This window comes from Notechis scutatus, chromosome 1 (genome assembly GCF_049901735.1).
Source record: "Notechis scutatus isolate UNSWTSFEM ecotype Mainland chromosome 1, rNotScu1.2, whole genome shotgun sequence".
Classification (NCBI taxonomy): domain Eukaryota; kingdom Metazoa; phylum Chordata; class Lepidosauria; order Squamata; family Elapidae; genus Notechis; species Notechis scutatus.
The window spans coordinates 78,128,637-78,153,136 of NC_142009.1; the positions used below are offsets into that span (position 1 = coordinate 78,128,637).

The 24,500-nt window shown below is 36.9% G+C and overlaps 1 protein-coding gene and 1 long non-coding RNA gene across 2 annotated transcripts in view; both read left to right on the plus strand.

The window, feature by feature from the left end:
* Nucleotides 1–1,412: 1,412 nt before the first annotated feature.
* LOC113417040 (ribosomal protein S6 kinase alpha-2) overlaps nt 1,413–24,500 on the plus strand; it is a 68,931-nt gene continuing 45,843 nt past the window's right edge. The window contains exons 1-6 of the mRNA XM_087969069.1: nt 1,413–1,558; nt 3,064–3,101; nt 3,941–4,083; nt 18,803–18,873; nt 20,809–20,897; nt 24,341–24,405. Coding sequence (XP_087825195.1) covers nt 1,416–1,558; nt 3,064–3,101; nt 3,941–4,083; nt 18,803–18,873; nt 20,809–20,897; nt 24,341–24,405 — 549 coding nt within the window. The 5' untranslated portion in view covers nt 1,413–1,415. The remainder of the gene's footprint in view (nt 1,559–3,063; nt 3,102–3,940; nt 4,084–18,802; nt 18,874–20,808; nt 20,898–24,340; nt 24,406–24,500) is intronic.
* LOC148132875 (uncharacterized) lies at nt 18,880–20,754 on the plus strand. Its single transcript, XR_015750237.1, has 2 exons — nt 18,880–19,685; nt 20,210–20,754. It is a non-coding gene; the product is annotated as an uncharacterized LOC148132875 (long non-coding RNA).

The window sequence follows — 24,500 nt, forward strand, 5'->3', positions numbered from 1 at the left end:
CACTATTCACTTATCATTGTATTACCACAGCTATTATTACTGTTAATAATAATAATATAGTCACCTTTTTCTTACCTTTGTTGCTCTTCAGAGCTTTCAGTCTGGGTAAACCACAGTGATTATTCAGCTCTTATTTCTTTCTAAGCAGCCGTGCCAATACCAAATGGGTGTTGTCAATACCTTTGAGCAGACAGACTTTAAAAGTCTCTTCCTGGGTGCCTTTTCTTTGACCACAGTAGAACTGCCTGCTGTTTTTCTTCCTGTGGCTTTCAACCTCCTGGGCAACAGAGATCATCAAATAATAAGACACAGTCATCCTGTAGTTATTCCTTAAATGCACCTTATCAACTTTAGTTTTCTTTAAAAAAAAAAAAAGCAAAGGATTCATAAAATGCATGATGAAACCTAAATAGAATATTCTTTTCACTTGGTCCTTGCTGGCTGCTTCCTATATCCTGTATATCTAGGAATTGTTCTTTGAGGGAAGGGAAAACCAGCCAAGATCCTTTTTGTTTTAACATACATATTAATCACAGATAATTGAAATTCTGGAAATAAACCACTATGAAAGTTTTAAGCTCAGAATAATGGTTTTATAAAGAGAACAACATTGGAGAGGGAAAACTGCATGTTTATTTTGAAAGGAAATGATGATTTCATCATGGTGTCTTGAACTTTTTTCTGCTTTTTATCCATACTTAAACAACTTCCCCTGTAATTTTTTCAAAAATTGGAAAGATAGCAAAAGCAATCTTATGAAGGGTTAAGCAGATTTATTTATTTTATGGGGCATTTTGTCAATCGTGTTGTAAAAAAAAAGTTTGGAGGCTTGGAGAAAACAGAAAACAGAATCAAATCTATTTGGCTTTTGTTTTCTCAAACTTTAAATCTATTACTGTATATATTAACAATACTGAGTAAGCTTTAAAAGGGGCATAATGCAGTCAGTTATATGAGAATTGGCATTTTTACTTTTGTGTATGAAACATGGTGCAATACCCAATTGTGCTACATAGGACAAAATCCTCTTTAAATGTCTGTGGAGATTCTCAGTCACAGTTGTCCCAAAGATGCTTTTTGAAGAGGCAATTTGGACTTTCTTGTGAACAATGACTGGTAGCTGTCCACAGTTTCAGGCAGAAATTTGTCCAGCTTTATCTGTAGATGCAAAATCCATTTTATTGCATATTGCTTTGCTATGGACCCTCCACCTAATGTAATTCCTTCTAATTCCAAATTACTTCTGCTCTGTTTGTTGAAGTCCTGGCTTGTCATTGTTCCTTTAAAAAAATCGATAAGGTTAATCTAAAGTTAGCCTTGATCCTAAGTTGTGACCATTCTAAATGACATTGACTTTCCTGATTTGCTTTAAATATGACTGAATCTACTCCATACAAATAAACTTTCTCCTGTATATGATGCACTCTTTGCTATTATTTTTTCATTTCCAGGTAATGTTTACAGAAGAAGATGTTAAGTTCTATTTAGCTGAGCTGGCCTTGGCTTTAGATCATCTTCATGGTCTGGGTATTATATACAGAGATTTGAAACCGGAAAAGTAAGTTAATATGGAAACACATTAGTTGAAATGAAGTTACTTTGTTGTAGTCACAAAATGTACATTAAATTATGCAAGATCTAATAATCATTCTACCGCCTAAATTGTCTGTTCCAAAATGAGCAGGCAGAATTCCTCCAAACAAACAAACAAAAAGTGCCACACCCACTCTGATGATTGACATCTCCAGCTTCAGGAAAGATAATTCTCTCTACTGCAAAGAGTGTATTTTTAGTGTATTAAGAATAAAAGAGAAAGTACATGCAACTATTTATGAATGATTGGTAGGCTTGTAACATACATAATACTTCTTAGTCAGGTAAGATGTTTCGCAGACTGTCAAGAAAATAAATATATTGCATCATCTGGTCAAGAGTAAGATAGATGATGAGAGAGAGATTATTGAAGCCCGTGGAAGCTCAACTAGGATATTTGTTTGAAGAGTCTAAATGTTCAATATATCTCATGTAGAGGGGATTATTTCAGGGGCAGATTCTGAAAATGCATTTTTTTTTAAAAAGTTGCCTGTAAAAACATGAGCATATTATGAATTGTTTTGAGGCATACTGATCTTAAAAAATGCATTCCATTAAAAGTTAATGTCATTCTCATTGTGCCCTGAGAGATAAATATCTGCCTCTATCTAGAATCAAACTCACAGCTTCCTTATTGTGAGGCAAAAGCACCACCCATAGTCCACTGCACCACTCTAGAAAGAAAGGTCACTGTGTTCTTCCCATATTTGGCATAGGCCATACTTTTGCCTGTTCCTTGCCATGCTGACCAATTTCCAGTAAATACTTTTCAGATTATGCTACTTTTCCATTGCCTGAGCTTCGTTTAAATTACCAGTGACAACATCACTGCCTCTTTTAGGAAAAAATAGAAGGGTTGATAAGCCTTAGAAAGAAAGAAAAACAATGTAGATTCACTGTCTCTTTCTTACAGGAGGATCAGTTGCTGTTGGTGTTCTTTGAATTATCTATAGATCAAAAGATCGCAGAACTGGATTGTTTTCTTAAATATAGTGTTATTGAGAAACAAGTGGTGCAACTGATATACAATCATTATTCAAGGAAGCAAGATTTGTCAAAAGGCAACACATTAAGGACAAAATATTATTTATTAAATAATAGTAGCGACAGCTGTTAGTGTTAATTATTCATTTGCATGCAGTGACAGTTTCTTATCAGTCTGCCTTAGTTTTATAGAACACCACTTCCTTTCAAGTTACTTTTCATGACAAAAGATAACTCTACCTAAAAAAGAGACTGTAATTTTCTTTTTCAAGCAACAAATCTTGAGATGGGAGAATTATGTACTGTATCTCTTCTTAATTTCATTCTTAAAGAATGAATATAAACAAATTTGAAGAATGTATCACTACACATAGGAGGAGGAGAGGAAAATCAAGAATGTTGTTTGTCATTGTTCAAGTTACAAATTACCGTTCTAGGCATCTGCTTTGGTTTAATATAATAACTTTTCATGATGTTGTCTTCCAGCATTCTTCTAGATGAAGAAGGACACATTAAGATTACAGGTAAGAATTATCTTTCTACAGCAGCTGTATCTGTGTTTTCTATCATACATCAACTTGATGACACAGTACCCAGCACATATGGGTTGCCATCAGGACTCATTATGAAGTATACCTCATAGCTGCTTTAATTTTAGCACTCCTAGCAGCCTGGAGCAGCCAAGATAACAATGTGCCCAACAACATTTTGAAATAGTGAATAGAAAGTATTCATCTGAGTAACTTGCAACATTGCCTCTGCAACCAGATAAGTGTGCAGGTTCAGGAGAGCTGTTTCCTTAGGTAGACATAGTCAGTCTTTAGTCCTGGGAATATATTGGACTGATGTGAGTTGAAATCCAAAACTGAGCAAGAAAGAAATAACTATGGATAAATGTACTTTTGGTGCACTAATACAGGCAGTCCTTGACTGACATTTGTTTAGTGACAGTTCAAAGTTGCAATGGCACCGAAAAAGTGACTTATGTCTGTTTTTCACAGTTAAGACTATTGCAGCATCCCCATGGTCACATGATCAAAATTTGGATGCTTGGCAAAGGGTATGTATTTATTACAGTGTCCCAGGACCATATGATCACCTTTTGCAACCTTCTCACAAGCAAAGGCAATGGGGAAGCCAGATGGACTTAACAACCATGTTACTAACTTAATAACTGTAGTGATTCACTTAACAACTGTGGCAAAGAAAACATAAAATGAGACAAAGCTCACTTAACCACTGTTTTACCTTAGCAGTGGAAATTTTGGGCTCAGTTCTGGTTGTAAATTGAGTTCTACCTGCACTTTATTTGGAATATTCAAGATAAGTAACAGTATGTAATATATTCTTTTTTTTTTTTAAGATTTTGGCTTGAGCAAGGAAGCCATTGATCATGACAAGAGGGCTTATTCATTTTGTGGGACAATAGAATACATGGCACCAGAAGTGGTCAACCGGCGAGGACACACCCAGAGTGCAGACTGGTGGTCTTTTGGTGTCCTAATGGTAAGGAGTTTTTGCAATTCGCTAATTGATTGACACATCAATACAAGAATGTAAGCTTATTGCGAGGAGCATATTTATGAGTGTGGGAATTTTTTGCATTTACATGATTCCTCTCAAGGTTATCACCACTGTGGATTAGATAAAGGCTTTGTTTAGATCAGGGGTCCCCAAACTTGGCAACTTTAAGCAGGGATGGGATCCGACCGGTGTAACTACCAGTTCGGTGATTTGCATTTTGCATGCGCTTCGCATGCACGTGCCCCTGTGAAAAGTCGTCAGCTTGCAGCCTGGACAGCTGAGCAGCACTGCTCACCCGAACAGAACGTTTTTCCTGCTTTTTCAACCGTAGCTGTGTCGTGCAAAGCAGCTGAGGTTGAAAAAGCAGGAAATAAAGGTCAGGTAAGAGCCCGCGGGGGCGCCAAAACAACAGCAGACATAGAACCAGTTCTATGTCTGCTGCTTTTCAGAGCTACTGGTTCTACAGAGCCGGACAGAACCGGTAGAATCCCACCCCTGACTTTAAGACTTGTGGACTTCAACTCCCAGAATTTTCCAGCCAGCATAGCATGGCATAGCTAGCTGGAGAATTCTGGGAGTTGAAGTCCACAAGTTTTAGGTTCCGTCCTATTAAATTCTAAAGAAGTGATCAGGATATTAGTTCTTCTAGCTCAGTATGGTTTACTGTAAGAGGCAAAGTCTTAAATAGAACTTTTTCCACACTCTAGGGATTCTTCGTCTTCAAGTGAAAGCACTCAGGATTAAATCCAGAGTCTGTTTCATACAAAACTGCAAGCTGGATATCCGTATCTAAATATAAATGTGGAGTAAAAATTGGCTGCAGATGTTTAGGGCCATTTCCTGTATTGTGTTAACACCAATCCTCTTTTGTCTTAAAATGTGGTTTCAGCCCTTAAAGCTCCTGCAGTCCAGATATTAATGACTTCAGTCTATAATTATACAATTGATGTAATTTTAACTAATGGACTGCATGTAATTTGTACAGTTTTTCACAGTTCTGTGGATAGTTTGGGGGGTACCAGCCACTGCTGTCTCCAAGGGCACGATGGACATTCTTTATCCTGGATGAAAAGCTGCCCTCAACCTTTGTAGGATTTTTTTGGTAGTTTCTTTCTGAATCTTGATGCTTTGGTATTTAATTTTGCATGGAGGAAGGCTATATCCTTAGGTAGAAGTAATCAATGAATCATGTGTCTACTGAAGCATTCTCATCTCTGAAATCACCAGTACAGTAATTCATTGGCGGTAAAAGTAGTATGTAGGAAGTTGTACATGCCAGACTGCTAAGGTTTTTATTCCTGTCATTTCTTGGCATTCTTACCATGTCTTGGCAACTAGCTATTGCCAAAACAAAATGTTTGTTTATTAATTTATATATTAAATAAGATTTTATCTCCTGGGTTTTTCCCAACCTTTTTACTTTCCTTTTAATTCCAGCTACAGTACTTATTTTCTTTGCCTTAGACAGGTTTCATTGAGTCATTTGATATGTCACACAAGGCCGAATGCTGTGTTGTCTTCTTTTTCCTCCATGTAGGATTGCTACAGTAAACCTTAAGCTGGGTGTTAGCCCTTTTAAGAAATATTTAGGAAAAAACTGAATCCATACGATGATGATGATGATGATGATGATGATGATGATGATGATGATGATGATGATGATCTCCATTCAGTTGGGTTGGACTCTTGGTGATTCTATGGGCCGGGTCTCTCCATATCTTCTGATCTTGCACTATTTTTTCTTTTTTGAGTTTTTCTATGCTCTATTTGGTGTCAGCTTTGATGGTGACATAAATAATAATAACTGCTTTCATAGCTCAGCATAATATGCCTGTCTTAGGGATGAGAATTGTTCCTAATCTGTTCTTACAGACATTTGCACCCTGGTAGTGCCTGCCCTGCCCATTTTGATACTAATTCTTTTGCCATGGAATTGACTGCAGAACTTTCCATTTTCTTATGAAATCACTTTCCCCCAGATCTCAACTTTCTGTACTGTGACTGAGTTTTTCCTGCAGTTTTTCCACTGTGCCCTCTTTTGTGGAGGGTTTACGCTCCAAAGGTGTATAATCTCTTTTTTTTTTTTTTACATCTAATCCAATTTGGAGTACGAGAGCACTAGCACTAGCATGTCTGCGTCTGCCACAGCTATGGCTTATTAGGGAAGTGCAGCATCCCCATCCCTAGCCTGCTGTTGCTAGGAGACAGGAGGGCTTTATTTTATAGACAGTTGAATTATTTTTTAAAAAGAGTGGTCGAAAGAGAGGGAAATTATATTGTCAGAGACTGGTCTTTTAAGGATTATGAAGTGGCTAACTAGTCATTCAGAAACTGGACGTTTTTGATAGAGAAACTGGAAATGCAAGTAGTTGGGGAAGAAATAAGGCATTAGAAAAAGGACAAAAGAGACCAGTTGGAAGGCAGAGATGTTAGGGAGCAACTGGATGTGGTCTGGTCCTCTTACAGCATCGTGCAGCTGAAAGTGGTTCAGTTCTCCATGAGTTGACCATTTTTGAAATGTCTGATTTTGTTCTGAGATTATGTCCTCTGTTTCTGAGGCTGAGGCTGTGTTTATGACCAAGGTTTGGTTCAGTGTTAGATTACATGGATTTTCATGCAGAAGGTAATGTGGTCTTTCTCCTCATACCATTATATTAGACGGAAAAAAATTAATGCATAAAATGCTAAGGAATCACTGTTAGTTGGCATTCATGGACTAGGTAAACCCATGGCCCAACCTAAGGATCACTATGGAATATATATTCAATAGCACTCATTCATTCATATGTGTTTAACCAGAAAACCAACAGCTTACTTCTCAACATTCACAAATTCCCATCAGTTATAGTAGCCAATTTTTACCCCCTACCCCAATGTTTTAAAATGGGGAAGTCAATAATAAAGCATCCTCATGAAGTCTTAATGAACATTTGATTAAAAGGCCTGTCTTTCATAATGCATAATCCATAATTTGGAATTTTTATTAATACCTCTCTGTTGTGCACATCTTGAAGTGCTTTTCAGGACTCTGCTGGGCAGTGTATAATTTAGGCAGTCAGTCCCCTCTCTCTGTAAAACCTTCATTCATTCTCTTTTCATCCTCTGAATTGTGATGGAGCCATTATTCAAGGCAACATCTTCAGCCCTCTAACAATAGTTGGCTTCTTTTTATGGAAGTAACCTTAGACAATGTCAGACAGCATCTGATGCCAGATTATAGAAACTGCCATCATGATGTCTATATTATTTCGGAACTACAGGAAATGCCAGAAATGTGATACAAACGGGCAGATTCATCCTTAAGTGGCATTGTTTTCCTACCCTCACATGAAGAAGGTTTTAGCTCAAGCCAAGAGTATCTACAAGAAGAGATTGTAAAGGAACTTAAAGCTGATAGGAGCAAGCCATTTAAGCAGGGACTTAGTCAAGAAGTATACAATTTAAAGATAGAAGGAAGCATGAGAAAGAAACTCATTTTAATTGTGTTTAGTATAAAGGGGGAGACAGATGAAACTAGCATTGACTTTAAAGATTCTTTTATTAAATTCTACCACAATAATAAGTATTTCTGGAATTCTGCAAGGTCTGCTTTTTAACCAGGCCTACCTGAAATGCCTAGTAGGCATGTTTTTTTTTTTAAAAAAAAGGCAAGAAAATGACTGCAGTCATGCAGTTGGAACCTGACCCTGTTTTATGTGCCTAAATCACATAGCCATAGCCACCATCACCTCCTCTCCTTCCTGCTGTGAGCTGTTACCTTTCAGAAATGTTAGAATTTGATTCCTGTTAATCACAAGGTAGAACAGTGAAAGGACTGAAATATAATATTTAATGGCATGGCTTGCAGCTTTTAATGAGAAGTGCCATGATCTCCTCAGATGAATTCACCCTCCTAGGAACAGAAGAAACCCTGGGAGACTGGAGAGGTCTATTCTCAAATCCATCAAGGAAGAGCCAAGTCCTTCTGCCTTTTGGCTCCCACGCACCTGGTACCAAGTGGTGCACTAAGTACAGGAATAATCTAGAAGTCCAAGGCTTTGAGGAATTTATCCCTAATGTTCTGTCCTTTTTCTAGAGCCAAGTTTGGGTATTTGGAAGACAGCTTCCTGAAATCCACACTGCTCTTGCATCTTTGGTCTTACCAACCATGTGGGGCTAGACAGTAATGCATAAAGCTTTGAGCAAAGAGCAGTCAACTGCTAAAGAAAAAAAATCAGTTCTAACTTTCCCTTGTACTAGCATGCCCAGAATCTGACCAGGCTTTCTTATTAGACCTTGGGATTGCTTGTACTATTTCAAGATCTGGGATTGACTTTGATTCCCACTGAAGCTTTTTGATACGGTACTTTACATTCCTCATCTTGGGTTGTAGACTATTGCATATTCTTCTTTTCTCTTGGCATATAGAAATGTGAGAGATAGCACCTAGCACTGATATACGACTTCATAGAGCTTGACAGCCCTCTCTAAGCGATTTACAGAGTCAGCATATTGTCCCCAACAATCTGGGTCTTCATTTTACTCACCTCGGAAGGATGGAAGGCTGAGGCAACTTTGAGCCAGTGAGAATCAAACTTCTGGCAGTTGGCAGACAGCCTACAATAATGCATTCTAACAATTGCACCACCACAGCTCATAATGTTGTGTCTCTTACTTGTCCTTGACAAGAAACGCTCTCTCACCTTTCTCCTCTTTCACTCTCTCTTGTCTCCATACTTGTCTTCTCCACTTACTCTTCTAAAAAGGGAGATGATTAGTTTATAGTAATAGACATACAATAGGATATTATAGTACACTGTATTTGGTGTGTGTGTGTTTCATATTACACTCCTAATGACATTCAGATTTCTAAAACTACTAAGTATGGTTAGATTTTGTTGAGCTGTTTATTTTTCCTCTCTCCTCCCCCCTTCCATATACCTCGTTAAACTTTGGGGATTCTGCTGATAACATTTATTTTTCATTATTTGGTCTACATGCAGGTCGTATTTAGAAAATCTGTTCTTAATCTGCTATTGATATATAGACTTGTGTACCCATAAAATTAGGTCACATATGGATTTTGTAGTCTCTGTCATGCTGTTTTTCTTCCTATGTTGGTTTGATCTGTAATGTAAGTTGAACTTTTAAAATCAACAAATATTTTGCATAGTAATTGTTAGTGTTTGGGGATTAACCCCTAGCAGAGTATTGCAGCAGTAGTCAAGCCAGGAAGGGCCCCAGAGTATACACACACTGAACACAAACACTGTTTGTAGTTTAAATAGTTTTTAATCCATTTAGAGTTCAAAGCATTGTCATTCAGTCCATTAAGTCATTCACAGTATTTCCATCCAGTAAGACTCACTAGTATAGTCCAAGTTAAGAGTCCTTACAATATCTTTATCAGCCGATAAAGATATCTTCTCCTCCTCCGGTGCCTCTCTCCAGAGGAACAATCGCTGGATATTCAGCAAGACGCTCAAACAGTAGAACAGTAGAATTACGCAGTAAATCAGCAAACAGTAGCAGACAGGATTCACAGTTAGTCACAGTAAGACACAGTTAGTCGCAGTAACACACAGTAAACCACAGTAAGCTTTCCAGCTTCTAATGCTTCCTTATATTGTAACTTCTAACCGCATTCCCTTAATCGGCTAATTGTCTGCAACATTGTGCTTAAAGTGATAAGCACTTAAACCATGATATCTAAGTTTTATATATTTATTCACCCAAACCATATTTGGTATCAATGTTATACCTAACATACTCCCTTTTGGGTGATATAAATATATAATACCTTTACAATCTAATCCCATATTTTTCACAACTCTCCTGGTGCTTACTGGCACCTTGGGCTTTAGTAAAATTATCAGCTAAATTGTCCTCTGACATACAGTACTCTAGCTGAATCATCTTACTTCTTACAGATTGTCTCACGTTTAGGTATCTTAGATCTGTATGTTTGCTCCTTGTTTTTACTGCAATATTTGTGGCCATTTGAATTGCTGCCTGATTATCTTCATGTATAATTATAGGATAATCCACAGTTATACCTATATCAATTAACATTTGTTTATACATTATTAATTCTGTACATAACAGAGATAAACAGGAGAATTCTGCCTCCATAGTAGACAAACTTATATGCTTTTGTCTTATTGACTTCCAGCCTATTAATGTCTTACCCAGCATTATGGCTGTTCCTGAAGTCGACTTTCTAGTGTCTCTTTCTGATGCAAAACTAGCATCTGCATAAGCACTCAAAATTAAATCACCCTTTGGTTCTAAATACAATGAATAATTCATTGTCTTTTAAGATATCTTAATATCCTCTTAGCTGCATTCCAGTGTCTTTTCACACGGTGCAGAATTGAATCTAGCCAACTGATTCACGCAGTACGAAATATCTGGTCTAGACCAATTACTAATATAACTCAAACTACCAATTAAAGATTGATAAATCACCTTATCAAACTCCGGGCTTTGTTCATCAGTGTTGCTAAACTCCTGACTCATTGGAGTCTTAGCTGGCTTACAAAGCTCCATCTTGTAATCTTTTAGCAATTTGCTTATCTTATCTTCCTGAGATATCTTAAAACCTTTCCGTGTTTTCTTTATATTCAAACCGAGATACTTCTTTATCTCCCCTAATTGCTTGATCTTTATTCTCTTTCCTAATGATGCTATTATTTTATTTGCTTCATCATTAGTTTCAGTAATCAATGCAATGTCATCTGTGAATAGTAATAATAATGATACTTTCCCATTTGTCTCCCTCTTAAACAGACATGGATCGGCTAAACCAGCTTTAAATCCTATATTGTCTAGTTCCTTTACAATATACTGGTTCCATTCATAGCCTGATTGTTTTAGACCATAGAGGCTTTTCTTTAACAACCAACAATCATTATTATCCTTATTTTCACTTTTAATATCAACAGGTTTTTTCATATAAATAATATGTTTTAATGGGGCGTGCAAGTAAGCAGTTTCCACATCTAGATGGTTAACTATATAGTTTTTTACTAGCTGCCCACACTAAAGCTGCCCTCAAGGTTGCTGCCTTAAGACTAGGTGCAAACACCTCATCGTAGTCATTGGCATTCTGCCTAAAACCTTGGGCTACTAACCTTGCCTTATGGATTAAATTACCATTTTTATCTGTTTTTACCTTAAAAATCCATTTGCAGCCAATGGATTTCTTACCTACAGGTAATTTGGCATTCTCATACACTTTCATATCTCTTAATGAATTCATTTCCTTATTCATTGCTGCATACCATCTTTCTTTTTCCTTAGTAGGATACTTTTTAATTTCTTCAACAGAATTAGGAACTTGATTAATCTGGCACACTGTGTTAGCCTGGTACCTATCAGGCGGTCTAGATATACGTGTAGTTCTTCTGGGAATTACAGGGCTTACAGGAGGACTTTGTTGAACTACTACCTGTTCATCTTCCTCATCCTGTTCAGCTATTGAATCTGTTTATTCCTTTATGGGCACTATCTCATCCTGTATTTTCTCTTTACTTTATTTTTAAAGTTACAGGGATAACTAATGGGATTTCTATAGGATTCAATAATTACATCTTTATTGGCATCCTGTTCTAATTTCTCCCATCCTTCATGTTCTAGAAATTGGGCACTAGCACTACATAACACTTTAGATGTGCCTTTCTCCCAAAATCTATATGCCCTATGGTTTGCCTGATAACCAACGAAGAAAAATCTTTTAGCTCTATGTTGCCCTTTTTTTTCTGAGTTGTGCAGGAATATGCACCCATGCTGGTGCACCAAATGTGTGCAGGTAACTTAGGTCAGGTTTCCTGCCATGCCACCTGCTAAATGGTATTTCACCTGTTGTTGTATTAACAACGTTGTTCAATATGTTATTAGCACACATTGTAGCCTCCCCCCACAAAGAATCAGGTAACCCAGAATCATTTAACATTGTTCTAACCATTGCCTGTAGTGTTTGGCCTCTTCTTTCAATAAAAGCGTTATGTTCTGGCCTGTATGGAGCAGACTTCTTATGCTCTATTCCAGCTACCTTAAGTCTGTTCTGGAATTTGTTATTAATAAATTCCGTACCATTATCTGTCACCAGGGTTATCAGTTGTCGTTTAGACTTTCTTTCAGCAAACCTAAGCCAATTGAAAAAATGTTGATATGTTTCAGTTTTGCTTTTCATTAAATAGCAAAACCCATATCTAGAATAATGGTCCATAATGCTCAGTATATATCTAGCACCCCCCATACTGGGTTTCTTTGGACCTATTATGTCTGCAAATACTACTTCTAAAGGTTCTTTTGTTTTGAAACCATTTAGCCTATTTGCAGGCAATACTTTGCTCTTATCTTCACAGCAAACATTACAACGCAAATACCGATTTATCGGCGTATAACACGCACAGGCGTATAACACGCATCTTCATTTTAAGAGGGAAATTTCAGGAAAGCGCCCGTTTCACCCCCACTCCCACCCCCGCGCTTCAATCCACAGTGTCCCATTCTGCCTGCCTGCCTGCCTGCCTTAGTTTCTGGTTGTTTGGGAGCAGCTTCGGCTGAGAATAATAACTATTCGCCTCTTTTACTCAGCCGAAGCTGTTCCGATTCAACCATTAACGAAGGCAGGCAGGCAGGCAGAACGGAGCACTGCGGGCGGGCGGGCGGGCGGGTGGGGTGGGGGAGAAACGGGCGCTTCAGGAAGCCCCCGCTTCTTTGAAGCAGTTTCTTCCTGTGCTGGTGGAGGAGCGAGAGAGCGACTGAGAGAGCTGACCCAGAGAGAAGGACAGGCTTCGGTTGCTTCCTCCCTCCCCTTCTTTCATTTGTGTCCTTGATCCCCGATCCCAGCAGCATTCACCGAAGGCTTCTTAACATTATATCGGCGTATAACACGCCACATCATTTGCCCCCTATTTTCAGGGGAAAAAGTGCGTGTTATACGCCAATAAATACGGTATTTATCACAAGGTTTTAACCTTATTCCTTCAGATAACTCAACTGTACGTTTTAGCATTTTAAAATTTACATGCCCCAAACGCCTATGCAATAAATGGATACATTCTTCATGAGGTTTTATATTATTAAATACAGTCTGTGCCTCCCCTTTCTTACTATTATCTAAGACATATAATGTTCCATTTAAAGCTGCAGTTACCCTTTTGTTATCTTTTTCAATTATGCAATTATTATCTTTAAAAGTAATTACATAACCTAATTTATCTAATACCCTTACTGAAAGCAAATTAAACTTTAGTTTGCGGTACATACAACATTTTTATATCCTGGTTTATGCACGGACAATGTGCAAAACCTTGACCTTTCGCGTTAAGATTCCAGCCGTTTGCAAGAGATATATGTTGAGAGCTTTTAGACATTTTTATAAATTTTGTCTTATCTCTTGTGATGCAGTGGGATGCGCCACTGTCAACCACCCATATATCATTCTTCACATCAGAGTTGCTAAACGTGGCTAGTTCAAATGCTTTCTTTGGCTTTTTTATATTCTGGCTTTTTCTCTTTTTGCAGAATCTTGCCAAATGTCCTCTGCCTCCACAATTAAAACACTTTTTAATTGTGTATGCCGTCGAAGATAAATTCTCTTCTTCCAGGTGCTGTACTTTGCTTAGCTGGTTTCTTACAGGCTTTGAAGATAATTTCTCTTCTTTCTTATCTTCTCTCAGCTCGTCACGCTCACGCCTTCTTCTGGCTTCTTCTAGTAGCCTGCCTGTAATCTCGGTTAATGAGAGGCTTTCTTTTGGCAATACCTCTAACGAAGTCACATAGTCATCATAGCTTTGATCTAATGAAGATAATATTATGTAGACTTGTTGCAGTTCATTAAATATAAGCTCTTTTTCTTGCAATTCTTGAAAAATGCTCTTCATACAGTTTAAATGAACTAACATATCTCCATTCCTCTGAAGATGCGTTAGAAAAAGCTTCCGTGTAAGATTTATATGTGCTCCTACACTGTCCCGAACATAAATCTTCCTGAGGTTCTCCCAGCAGTTGCAGCATTTTCTTCTCCACGAATATGGACAAGCTGCTGATCACAGAGAGTCAGTCCTATGATGCATAAAGCCTGCTCATTCTTCAGTTTAAAGTCTTGTAACTTTTCGTTATCATCATCATCAGCAGGATCCCAGCTACTCACATCTGGTGGGTTTGCTATAATGTCCCACAAACCTTCTCTGCGTAGAAGTAAACTACATTTCATTGACCATGAAACATAGTTTGTTCCGTCCAGCCTGGATATCATGGACAGTTGTGACAAATTTACTTGTGCCATTACTCTTCAGATATTTTGACTATTTTAAACTAATTAAAACAGTTTGTTTTTACAGTAATGTGCAACTCACACCAACTCTCTCTGCTATATCCTGGTTAGTTAGACTATGCTGCTGGGCCCATAACCAATGTTAGTGTTTGGGGATTAACCCCTAGCAGAGTATTGCAGCAGTAGTCAAGCCAGGAAGGGCCCCAGAGTATACACACACTGAACACAAACACTGTTTGTAGTTTAAATAGTTTTTAATCCATTTAGAGTTCAAAGCATTGTCATTCAGTCCATTAAGTCATTCACAGTATTTCCATCCAGTAAGACTCACTAGTATAGTCCAAGTTAAGAGTCCTTACAATATCTTTATCAGCCGATAAAGATATCTTCTCCTCCTCCGGTGCCTCTCTCCAGAGGAACAATCGCTGGATATTCAGCAAGACGCTCAAACAGTAGAACAGTAGAATTACGCAGTAAATCAGCAAACAGTAGCAGACAGGATTCACAGTTAGTCACAGTAAGACACAGTTAGTCGCAGTAACACACAGTAAACCACAGTAAGCTTTCCAGCTTCTAATGCTTCCTTATATTGTAACTTCTAACCGCACCCTTAATCGGCTAATTGTCTGCAACATTGTGCTTAAAGTGATAAGCACTTAAACCATGATATCTAAGTTTTATATATTTATTCACCCAAACCATATTTGGTATCAATGTTATACCTAACAGTAATATTATGCAAAAGCAGCTAGAATCAGTTTAGCAAATGTTTCTCAGGTATTTCCTCCTACTGTATGTGGGCAGGTACATCTTGTATGTTGAAAGAAATGTCATTTTCTAGCATGCCCAGAATCTGACCAGGCTTTCTTATTAGACCTTGGGATTGCTTGTACTATTTCAAGATCTGGGATTGACTTTGATTCCCACTGAAGCTTTTTGATACGGTACTTTTACATTCCTCATCTTGGGTTGTAGACTATTGCATATTCTTCTTTTCTCTTGGCATATAGAAATGTGAGAGATAGCACCTAGCACTGATATACGACTTCATAGAGCTTGACAGCCCTCTCTAAGCGATTTACAGAGTCAGCATATTGTCCCCAACAATCTGGGTCTTCATTTTACTCACCTCGAAGGATGGAAGGCTGAGGCAACTTTGAGCCAGTGAGAATCAAACTTCTGGCAGTTGGCAGACAGCCTACAATAATGCATTCTAACAATTGCACCACCACAGCTCATAATGTTGTGTCTCTTACTTGTCCTTGACAAGAAACGCCTCTCACCTTTCTCCTCTTTCACTCTCTCTTGTCTCCATACTTGTCTTCTCCACTTACTCTTCTAAAAAGGGAGATGATTAGTTTATAGTAATAGACATACAATAGGATATTATAGTACACTGTATTTGGTGTGTGTGTGTTTCATATTACACTCCTAATGACATTCAGATTTCTAAAACTACTAAGTATGGTTAGATTTTGTTGAGCTGTTTATTTTTCCTCTCTCCTCCCCCTTCCATATACCTCGTTAAACTTTGGGGATTCTGCTGATAACATTTATTTTTCATTATTTGGTCTACATGCAGGTCGTATTTAGAAAATCTGTTCTTAATCTGCTATTGATATATAGACTTGTGTACCCATAAAATTAGGTCACATATGGATTTTGTAGTCTCTGTCATGCTGTTTTTCTTCCTATGTTGGTTTGATCTGTAATGTAAGTTGAACTTTTAAAATCAACAAATATTTTGCATAGTAATATTATGCAAAAGCAGCTAGAATCAGTTTAGCAAATGTTTCTCAGGTATTTCCTCCTACTGTATGTGGGCAGGTACATCTTGTATGTTGAAAGAAATGTCATTTTCATCATCCTGCTAAAAAAAATTATCATTGCTGCCTTTCTTTCCCTCCCCAACAATTGGCTTTCACCATATTAAGTGATTTTGTTGACAAATCCTACAATTTTGTGGAAGGTGCATATCCTTTTAAGAAAAAATTCCCAAAACAATGTTGAGGTTTTCCTTTTTTTAATAATAATTGTATTGAGCATTACAAATAAAAAGGAAAGACCCAAAATAAAAAAGTATAATAATAAAAAATAGAAAATGCAGAAACAGAAGAAAACAAGAACAATGTGTGTTAGGGATATACACCCTAGCAGAATCTGCACGGCAGTCAGGCAGGCAGGCAAATATGTGAGATAAACGTTTTTGTAGCTTACACTCAGTAAAACAGATACACTGTGCTAGTTAAATAGTTTATTCCAGTAAGATTTTTAGCATAGTCAAAACAGTCCATATATCATACACAAGTTCAGTCCGTCCGGGGATTAATCAGTTGCAAAGTCCAGTGTCGAAAAAGAGGTCAGTAAACTTACAAATATCAGTCCAGTAATATATCTCTTTGCAGTAGAGATATGAAGAAGTCAAACCTCCTTTCTTCCTTCAGCAACAGCAAAGAACACGCAGTTATCAAACCATCAATCCATCATCGTCTGCAAGCAATCCAGTAAGTCAGCAAACAATCAAGTTCTCTTGCTCCCTCTTATGGCGATTTACAGCCGCACCCAAAATTACATCTTTGCAAGTGACACACACTTAAATTCACTATCATAGTCTATATATATTATTTTACCCAAACTACGTTAGGTAACCTATGTTATTCCTAACAATGTGTATGTATGTATGTATGTATGTGTGAGAGTGAGTATATAGATAGAGCAGAGCAGAGCAGAGTAGAACGGAACGGAACAGAACAGAACAGAACAGAACAGAACAGAACAGAACAGAATAGAATAGAATAGAATTCTTTATTGGTCAATTTCACTACAAATAAAAGTGTCTCACTCTGTCTGAATGGGCCCTTGAGGCATAAACTGTTGCAACAGTAGATTCAGGCTACTTGTATCAAATAAATGACTTTTTTTTAGTTCAAACAGAAAAAATGAGAGTGCTTTTAAAATTAGTGTAGTTCTTCCTGCCATCATTCTGGTTCTGCTTTTTTAAATTAGCTATCAGTGCAAATCTAGAATTACTGTTCCTTGGGGACTGTAGTTTCTTTTTTATTGCTTTCATTTACTGCAATGGAGCTGAAAGACGTACTCTGAGCTATTTAAATTAGATTTAGTATCTAATTATAATTTGTTTTAATCAAAGTAGAGCAGATGTTAGCATTCCATTAATATGCTTAAACTGATTTTAAGGGGGGAAATGTCTAAAAGATGGGTGAGGGGTCTTAGGGCCAAAAAGAAAAGAGGAACAAACTTTGTCAGGAAAAATGTTTTGTAACGTGGTATACATTTGTTTGATGAACAAATACCTTCCTTCCAAACAGGCAGCATTAATGGGGCTGATGGAAGTTGTAGTTGAACATACTTGGTGGGGTCCAATTGGGAACCATTGTTCTACCACTTCTAGGTAGTTACTTTCACTGTTTTAGATACTCAACATTCTTTGTGGCTTTGAAGGATATATATTCTTTTGTGAAAGAGGGAATATTTCCATGTCACCAGTTGAAAGTCTTGCACTTTACATCATTAAAAAAAACACATTGATGATACAGCAGGTGTGGGCCTCATCTCCGGGTTCATTACTGATCTTTTGCAACTGGCTGTCTGGAAGTCATGAGATACAGGGAACTTTAGCACAATGCCTTTTGGAGTAACTTTTGTACATTTCCACAGGACTGTATAATACAGCACCCAATTATGTGTTCATTGAATGCTTTTATTATTAAACACTTTTATTATTAGATCATCATAAGATTAGAACAATTTTACTATTCACACCCAAAGTCCAGTGAATCTATTATGAATCTATTGTTGTTGAGACTCTAGAAAAAGTGCAGAGAAGAGAACAAAGATGATTAGGGGACTGGAGGCTCAATCATACGATGAATCATTTTGAGAATTGTGAATGTTTAGTCTAACAAAGAGAAGGACTAGGAGTGACATGATATCAGTTTTCCGATATTTGAGGGGCTGTCACAAAGTAGGAGGGGGGTCAACCTATTCTCCAAAGCATCTTGAGGGCAAGACAAGAAGTCATGGATGGAAGCTTAACAAACAGAAGTCCAACTTAGAATTAAGAAGAAATTACCTGAGAGTGAGAAAATTAATCTGTGGAATGGCTTGCTAATTTTTAAGAGATTGGACAACCATTTATCCAGAATGGTACAGGATCTCCTGCTAAGCAGAAGGCTAAATTAGAAGACTTTCAAGGTCCCTTAAGACTTGATTATTCTGTTATTATGCTCTTTTAAATAATGGCCCACAACTTAGAGGTCTTTCTTAACTTCATGTATGTTCCACATATGGGCTTAATGGGGGTACTAATTTTTATGGAGCATGAACATTCTGCATTGTTAAGATAAATACAGTAGACTATATGCTATGTTTATATTTACATTCATGCTTCTTAGAATTTCTATTCCTTCTTTACAGTTTGAAATGTTGACAGGGTCACTACCATTTCAGGGGAAAGACCGAAAGGAAACAATGGCACTCATTCTCAAGTGAGTAGCAAATTCCCAACTTGTATATCTATTTATAGCTATACCTTATGTTCTTTAAGTCAAAATAAACTTTTGGGTTATATTAATTACCTTGTAGAAAATTTAAGAAATGACATTCCAAATATATCTAAAACACAGTAGCTAGTAGCTCAGGGACTACTTTTAATCAAGGAGCTGAAAACTCCAGCAATTTATTCAAAAATTTAATCCACTTTTAATTCCAATTTGCAGCATGGAAACTTATTTAAATTATGGAAATCTTCTGGGATGTTCTCAGAGCCCAATATACTATCCATTGTTCTACCAGGGAACTTAGCACTGCTGCCTAAATCTAAGGCACAATATATTGCATTATGAGCTGGATGTTCAAAATATTAGTGAGGAGCTCATTGACTAGCTGTATGAAGTCTTAATGTTGGCAGAAATAGATAAGAAATGTGATCTAGCAGAATTATTAGATTACCGTGCTTACATTTGGAAAGAAAGGAAAGATATAGGATTGTTACCTAAATTAGGAAACAACCAGTTCCAGTTTCTTCCATCCCCACTCACAATCCCTTTCCCGGTGCAGTTACTTAAGCACATGCCTCATTAAACAAAGTTAATCTGTTAATCTGTTCCAGTAATCTCTCTTTGCTTACTCTTCAGCCTGCAGAGAAGACTTGTTACAGTGCCCTTCAATCCTATTGTAAAAGGATCAAAAACTGTTTTGCAATGTAATAAAGACCTGATTGTTCCAAGTTGTATATTGCTTTGACTACCCAACATCTTGCAAGTAGATGAGACGCAGGAGTGCCCTATTCAGGGTGCTGGTTGAATCCAGCTGTCAGTCTGTGCTCCCTTCAAATCCCAAGAAAGAAATACTCAGACTCCATGGGTAGAGCAAAGTTATCCTTTTACTGGAAAATAAAGTGAAAGCTACAGATTTAATTCCGAATCTGAGAAATTGGCGGGCAGATCACATATACAAAGGAATGGAAATGCTCCCACCCCCCCAAAGTCCAGATGACTCTTCCAATCAAAAGTTCTGAATAAGAACATGTGGCCATCTCCAGGTGGTGATGAGGCTTCTGTCAGTTGATCTTGACATATTTTGATAAAAGTTGGCAGTTGCGCAAAGGGGATAGAAGCTAGCCAAGAAATGGAAAGTTAAAGAAAGGAATCCCCCTCCCCTTGCTAACCACAGCAAAGAAATGCAAAACACCTCCAGCTTTCTTCCCCTCCAAGTTCCCCCCTCCCTCCGTTGCTAATGACAGCCGAAAGAAATAGATTGGCATAGCAGCAGAGAAGCAATAGTTAGGATGCAGAATATACATATTATGGAAGATATCTTGAGGCTGACACCAGCATTATGCCTTTTAGGAAGGGAAACACAAGCTCACCCATAAACACAAACATTTCAAACTTAGTATGAACTGGGCCAAATGAGCTATGTAAACTTCCTATCCGTACAACAACATCTTCATTGTTCAGAATTTTGCAATTGATTGAGTGTTGCAAATGAAAACTAAAAATATGCACCATAGAAGAAATGCATACATAGAATGTACATTTTAAAAAAAAGCATGCACAAAAATGCAGGTGAATGTTCTTATAGGATTTTTATTTGGTTTGTTTTATTTGCCAAATTCTAAATAGCATGGCTGAAAGAACAAAGGATCAGAAGAGAATTTAACAGAAACAAGACTGAGAGAACAGTCTATTTGCTAACTCTTTCAAATAGAAAGAATTATGACTTCGTATGTATATGACTTAGCCACAATTGTAAGGAATGACAAATTCTCTAAGTAAGTTGCACAAAGATTTGAATTAAAATTATCCCAAAACCTGGTCTGTAGAAAGTTTAAATGTTCAATTGAGACTTTGCTGATGTGTAGATTTTTTTTAAAAAAACAGTGCTTTTTATTCCTGTATGAAAATATCCTATTTTTTCAGAGCCAAGCTAGGAATGCCACAGTTTTTGAGCATAGAAGCTCAGAGTTTGCTGCGAGCTCTTTTCAAGAGGAATCCATCTAACAGATTAGGTATGGGAATTTATTTTATTACTGCATAATACAGTGGCAAATTTCTCCAGTTGTTTTTTCTCTTTAGTTAATTAGTCTCATATACATGACGCAGCTAAACAGTGTATGATGGAGAGCTACAAGGTAATTTCACTTTAATTAATGATGTATTTGGGACTGTTGGAAAAGATACTACACGTGAATGGAAGCACAACAGATCATCCACTGACAGATACAGAATACCTGTCAGTACCTAATGCTAGAGGCACAGAGAAGCAGGACTACACAAATGAACTAGATTTGTGTTCTCACATTTTTTTCCATTGTAGGAAAAGATGTAAAATGTAATGTGTTCTTTTAGTTTTGGTGTCTGCTCTACTGTAGAATAAATGAAGTTTGGTTTTGGCCTGAATGGGTGGGGATTCTTCAGTGCAAGTGGTACATTGTTATCTACCTAATTATGCCCAAAGGAAGTGAATTTTCATAGCCTAATTTTTTGCTTCCTATGAAATCTATTCTTGGTTGTGACATTAGATAAGAGCACAACTTCTTTTTCAAACTTTTTCTAATAATTACTGGCCACTCATAGAATAGTAAGAATAATTAAGCTAAGCAATTCTGGTGGTTTTATCATAAAAAAATAAAGGTATCGTCCTCTTTTAGTCCCATTTAATTCCTGGTGATTTTGTGGATAGGTGTCTGCAATGTTTATTTATTTGTTTGCTTAGATTTCTAGTTCATTCAGAAACAGCATTAAAAGGGGTTTGTTATTAACCAACTTCTATTAAGGTTCTGAACAGATTATCCTTCACTGAACAAGTAGTGAATGAAAGTTGTAGATCACATTACATTTCTTTCAATAAAATAGATACCATATAACGTTTGACTCAAAAGCTTATTTGGAGAAGAGATACAAGAGTGAGAAAAATGGATTTTTGGATGGGCAAGCTGTATGCTGCATTTTGGATGTTTGAAATAACAATACTATTGTATTGTTTGCAATTTCATTTTCATAAATTTGAAATGGAAATAGGAAGACAAACATATTGCTGCATTGAACATACCCCCCCACCACCACCCTGATCTTCCCATTGAAATAACACACAATAGATTAACTGCAAAGAAATGGAAACATTTCAAAGCTTATATTAGTGGCTTTCCGTATGAATTCAAAATACCTCTTAAAGAAGTGTGATAGTAACCCACAAAATGGTAACATTTGATCTGCTGCTCCCAGCGCTAGCGTTTGGATGGGGAGTTGTTATCAGGACTCTTGGCAGCTCATTTCATGACCATCTGGCTGAGCTATACATCTTCCATGAAATAATACATGAAAGAGGAGGGGGGAAAGTGCCTTAAATTTTCTTTCCCTTTGTTGCTGCATAACTCTGAAAGTTTTTGCTAGAAATAGTAGTACAAAAGAGAAGAAAGATGCATATTTAGGTGGAAAATATATAGCTGTAATGTATTTTAGATACATTAGTTTGCATTTCTGACATTATTTATAAACTGCGTGTCTCTTAATTGCTGTGAGAAATTAAGGGAAGCACATGCTTTCTGAAACCAAGATTGAAAAAAGACTGAGAACTGAAAAAGTCCAAGAGCAATTAACCCATCCTTTGACTAATTGCTTCCATTCAATGAAATATCAATAGCAATAACATTTAGACTTATATACCACTTCACAATGCTTTACAGCCCTCTCTAAGCAGTTTACAGAGTCACCATATTGCTCCCAACAATCTGGGTCCTCATTTTACTGACCTTGGACAGATGGAAGGCTGAGTCAACCTTACAATTCCCCCAGCACTCTTGAGTACTTGTCTAGCTACTAATAGGCTATATCATTTTTTTAAAAAAACATTATTTTTGTATTTTTCCCTGAGGTACTGGTGGAATAATTAAAACACAAAGAGGTACATATGGGAAAAAAAATTCTTGAAATGTATGATCCTTTTGCATTGGTGACAAGATTGAAAGCTGTGATTCAAGAAACAATTCATTCTCTCTTGTCTACTATGAACTTGGATGGCCAGGGTCCCCAGCCTTTTGGTCTACTCTATAGGGACTCTTGGAAATTTGCAAACATATTGAGGGTAATCTTGCAAAATAGCTGTTGGGGTTGTTCTACATTCACAAAATAGATAGCATGGATAGCATAAAAAAGTTTAGCAGAATGCCACCTACAACTCTCTGTAGTATCTCACCTCATTTCCATTCAGGATGTTCTCAAATACCTTTGCTTGTTTTCTGACCAAGCAACCCTTTTCCTAGTGAGTATTTGACAGTGACTGTTCCTTAGTATATTCTAAGAAAGTTTGTAGGACCCATTTGAAGCCTAGAGGTATTCTTGAAAATAAGAATAAAAATGGATGCTAGTACTTTGATTTGCAGTACACCTGCTTTATATTGTTCACATTTATTATAAAGTCAGGAGGGACAGACAAACTGTTGCTTTGGAAAGAACTTATTGCGGGGCACAGAAGACTTCATGGGTACCAGATAAGAGCTTTTATAGACAAAGTTTGTCAGACTTATTCTAAAAGGAGCTTATTTCCCAAAGCTTAATTTCAATTTGTAAAATCTAAAATCTTTTTTAAAAAATGCTGAATCAAAGGAATCAAACAAGCTGAAGTGAAGAAGAGAGGCATAAATAGATTGGAAAAGATTGAAGTTCTTCAAATTTCTCTTCTACTCAGAAAAGGCAGAAATGCCCAATCTGACCATTATGGGAGTTCTAATGTACATTGTGCAAATGTGCAAATTGTGCAAATTTCCTGTACTGTACTGAAGGAAATGTCTTAAATTTTCTATAAACTGCAAAACAAGTAATCACAATGCAGATGCAGTTCTGTTAAACAGCACTTAAACATTTAAAATTATGGAGTATTTTAATTTAGCTTTTGGAGAGTCTAAAATTAAATGTGCTCTTAAATATTTTAATAGCTTGAATATTAAAATAAGGATTAAATATGTATTTGTTTATGTATTAATCAAATGAGCTGTTTGTGCTTTGAAAAGGGCAAGGCTTTGTACATTGGTGAGCTAGTCCCACTCCATTTTATCCATTTACTGTAAATGCAGAATGTGCTATGAGATGGTTTAAACTTTTTATCCACTAAGCTTTGTAACTTGATGTGTGGATTTGAACTAGGCTCTCAATAGAACTAGTCCCACCCTTAATTTATGTGTTATCATTTTAGTCTATATCAACATATTAATATATTCTCACATCGTAAGTAGTCAGTCAGTAATCCAATGATTATAATATTTTGCTTTACTACTTGAAGGAAATTAACTGTAATAATTTCAGCAACAATTAATAATAATTCAATAATTTCAACATTCCCAAAGCCTCTGCTCTTGTTTCTGCCATCCTACTTTTCGTGATGGGGAGCTATAAAAAACAAACTGGGAAGAAACCTTGTGGTCTAACACCCTCTGTCTTTTCATTACCTTGGCAGGGGCTGGCCTTGATGGAGTTGAAGAAATTAAACGCCATCCCTTTTTTGCTACCATTGACTGGAATGTAAGTAGTTTACTCAACTGATCTATTGTATAATGTGATTAATCAATCACGCCGTTAATTTAAAAGTTCTACTGAGCAAACAGCAAACCAATTTC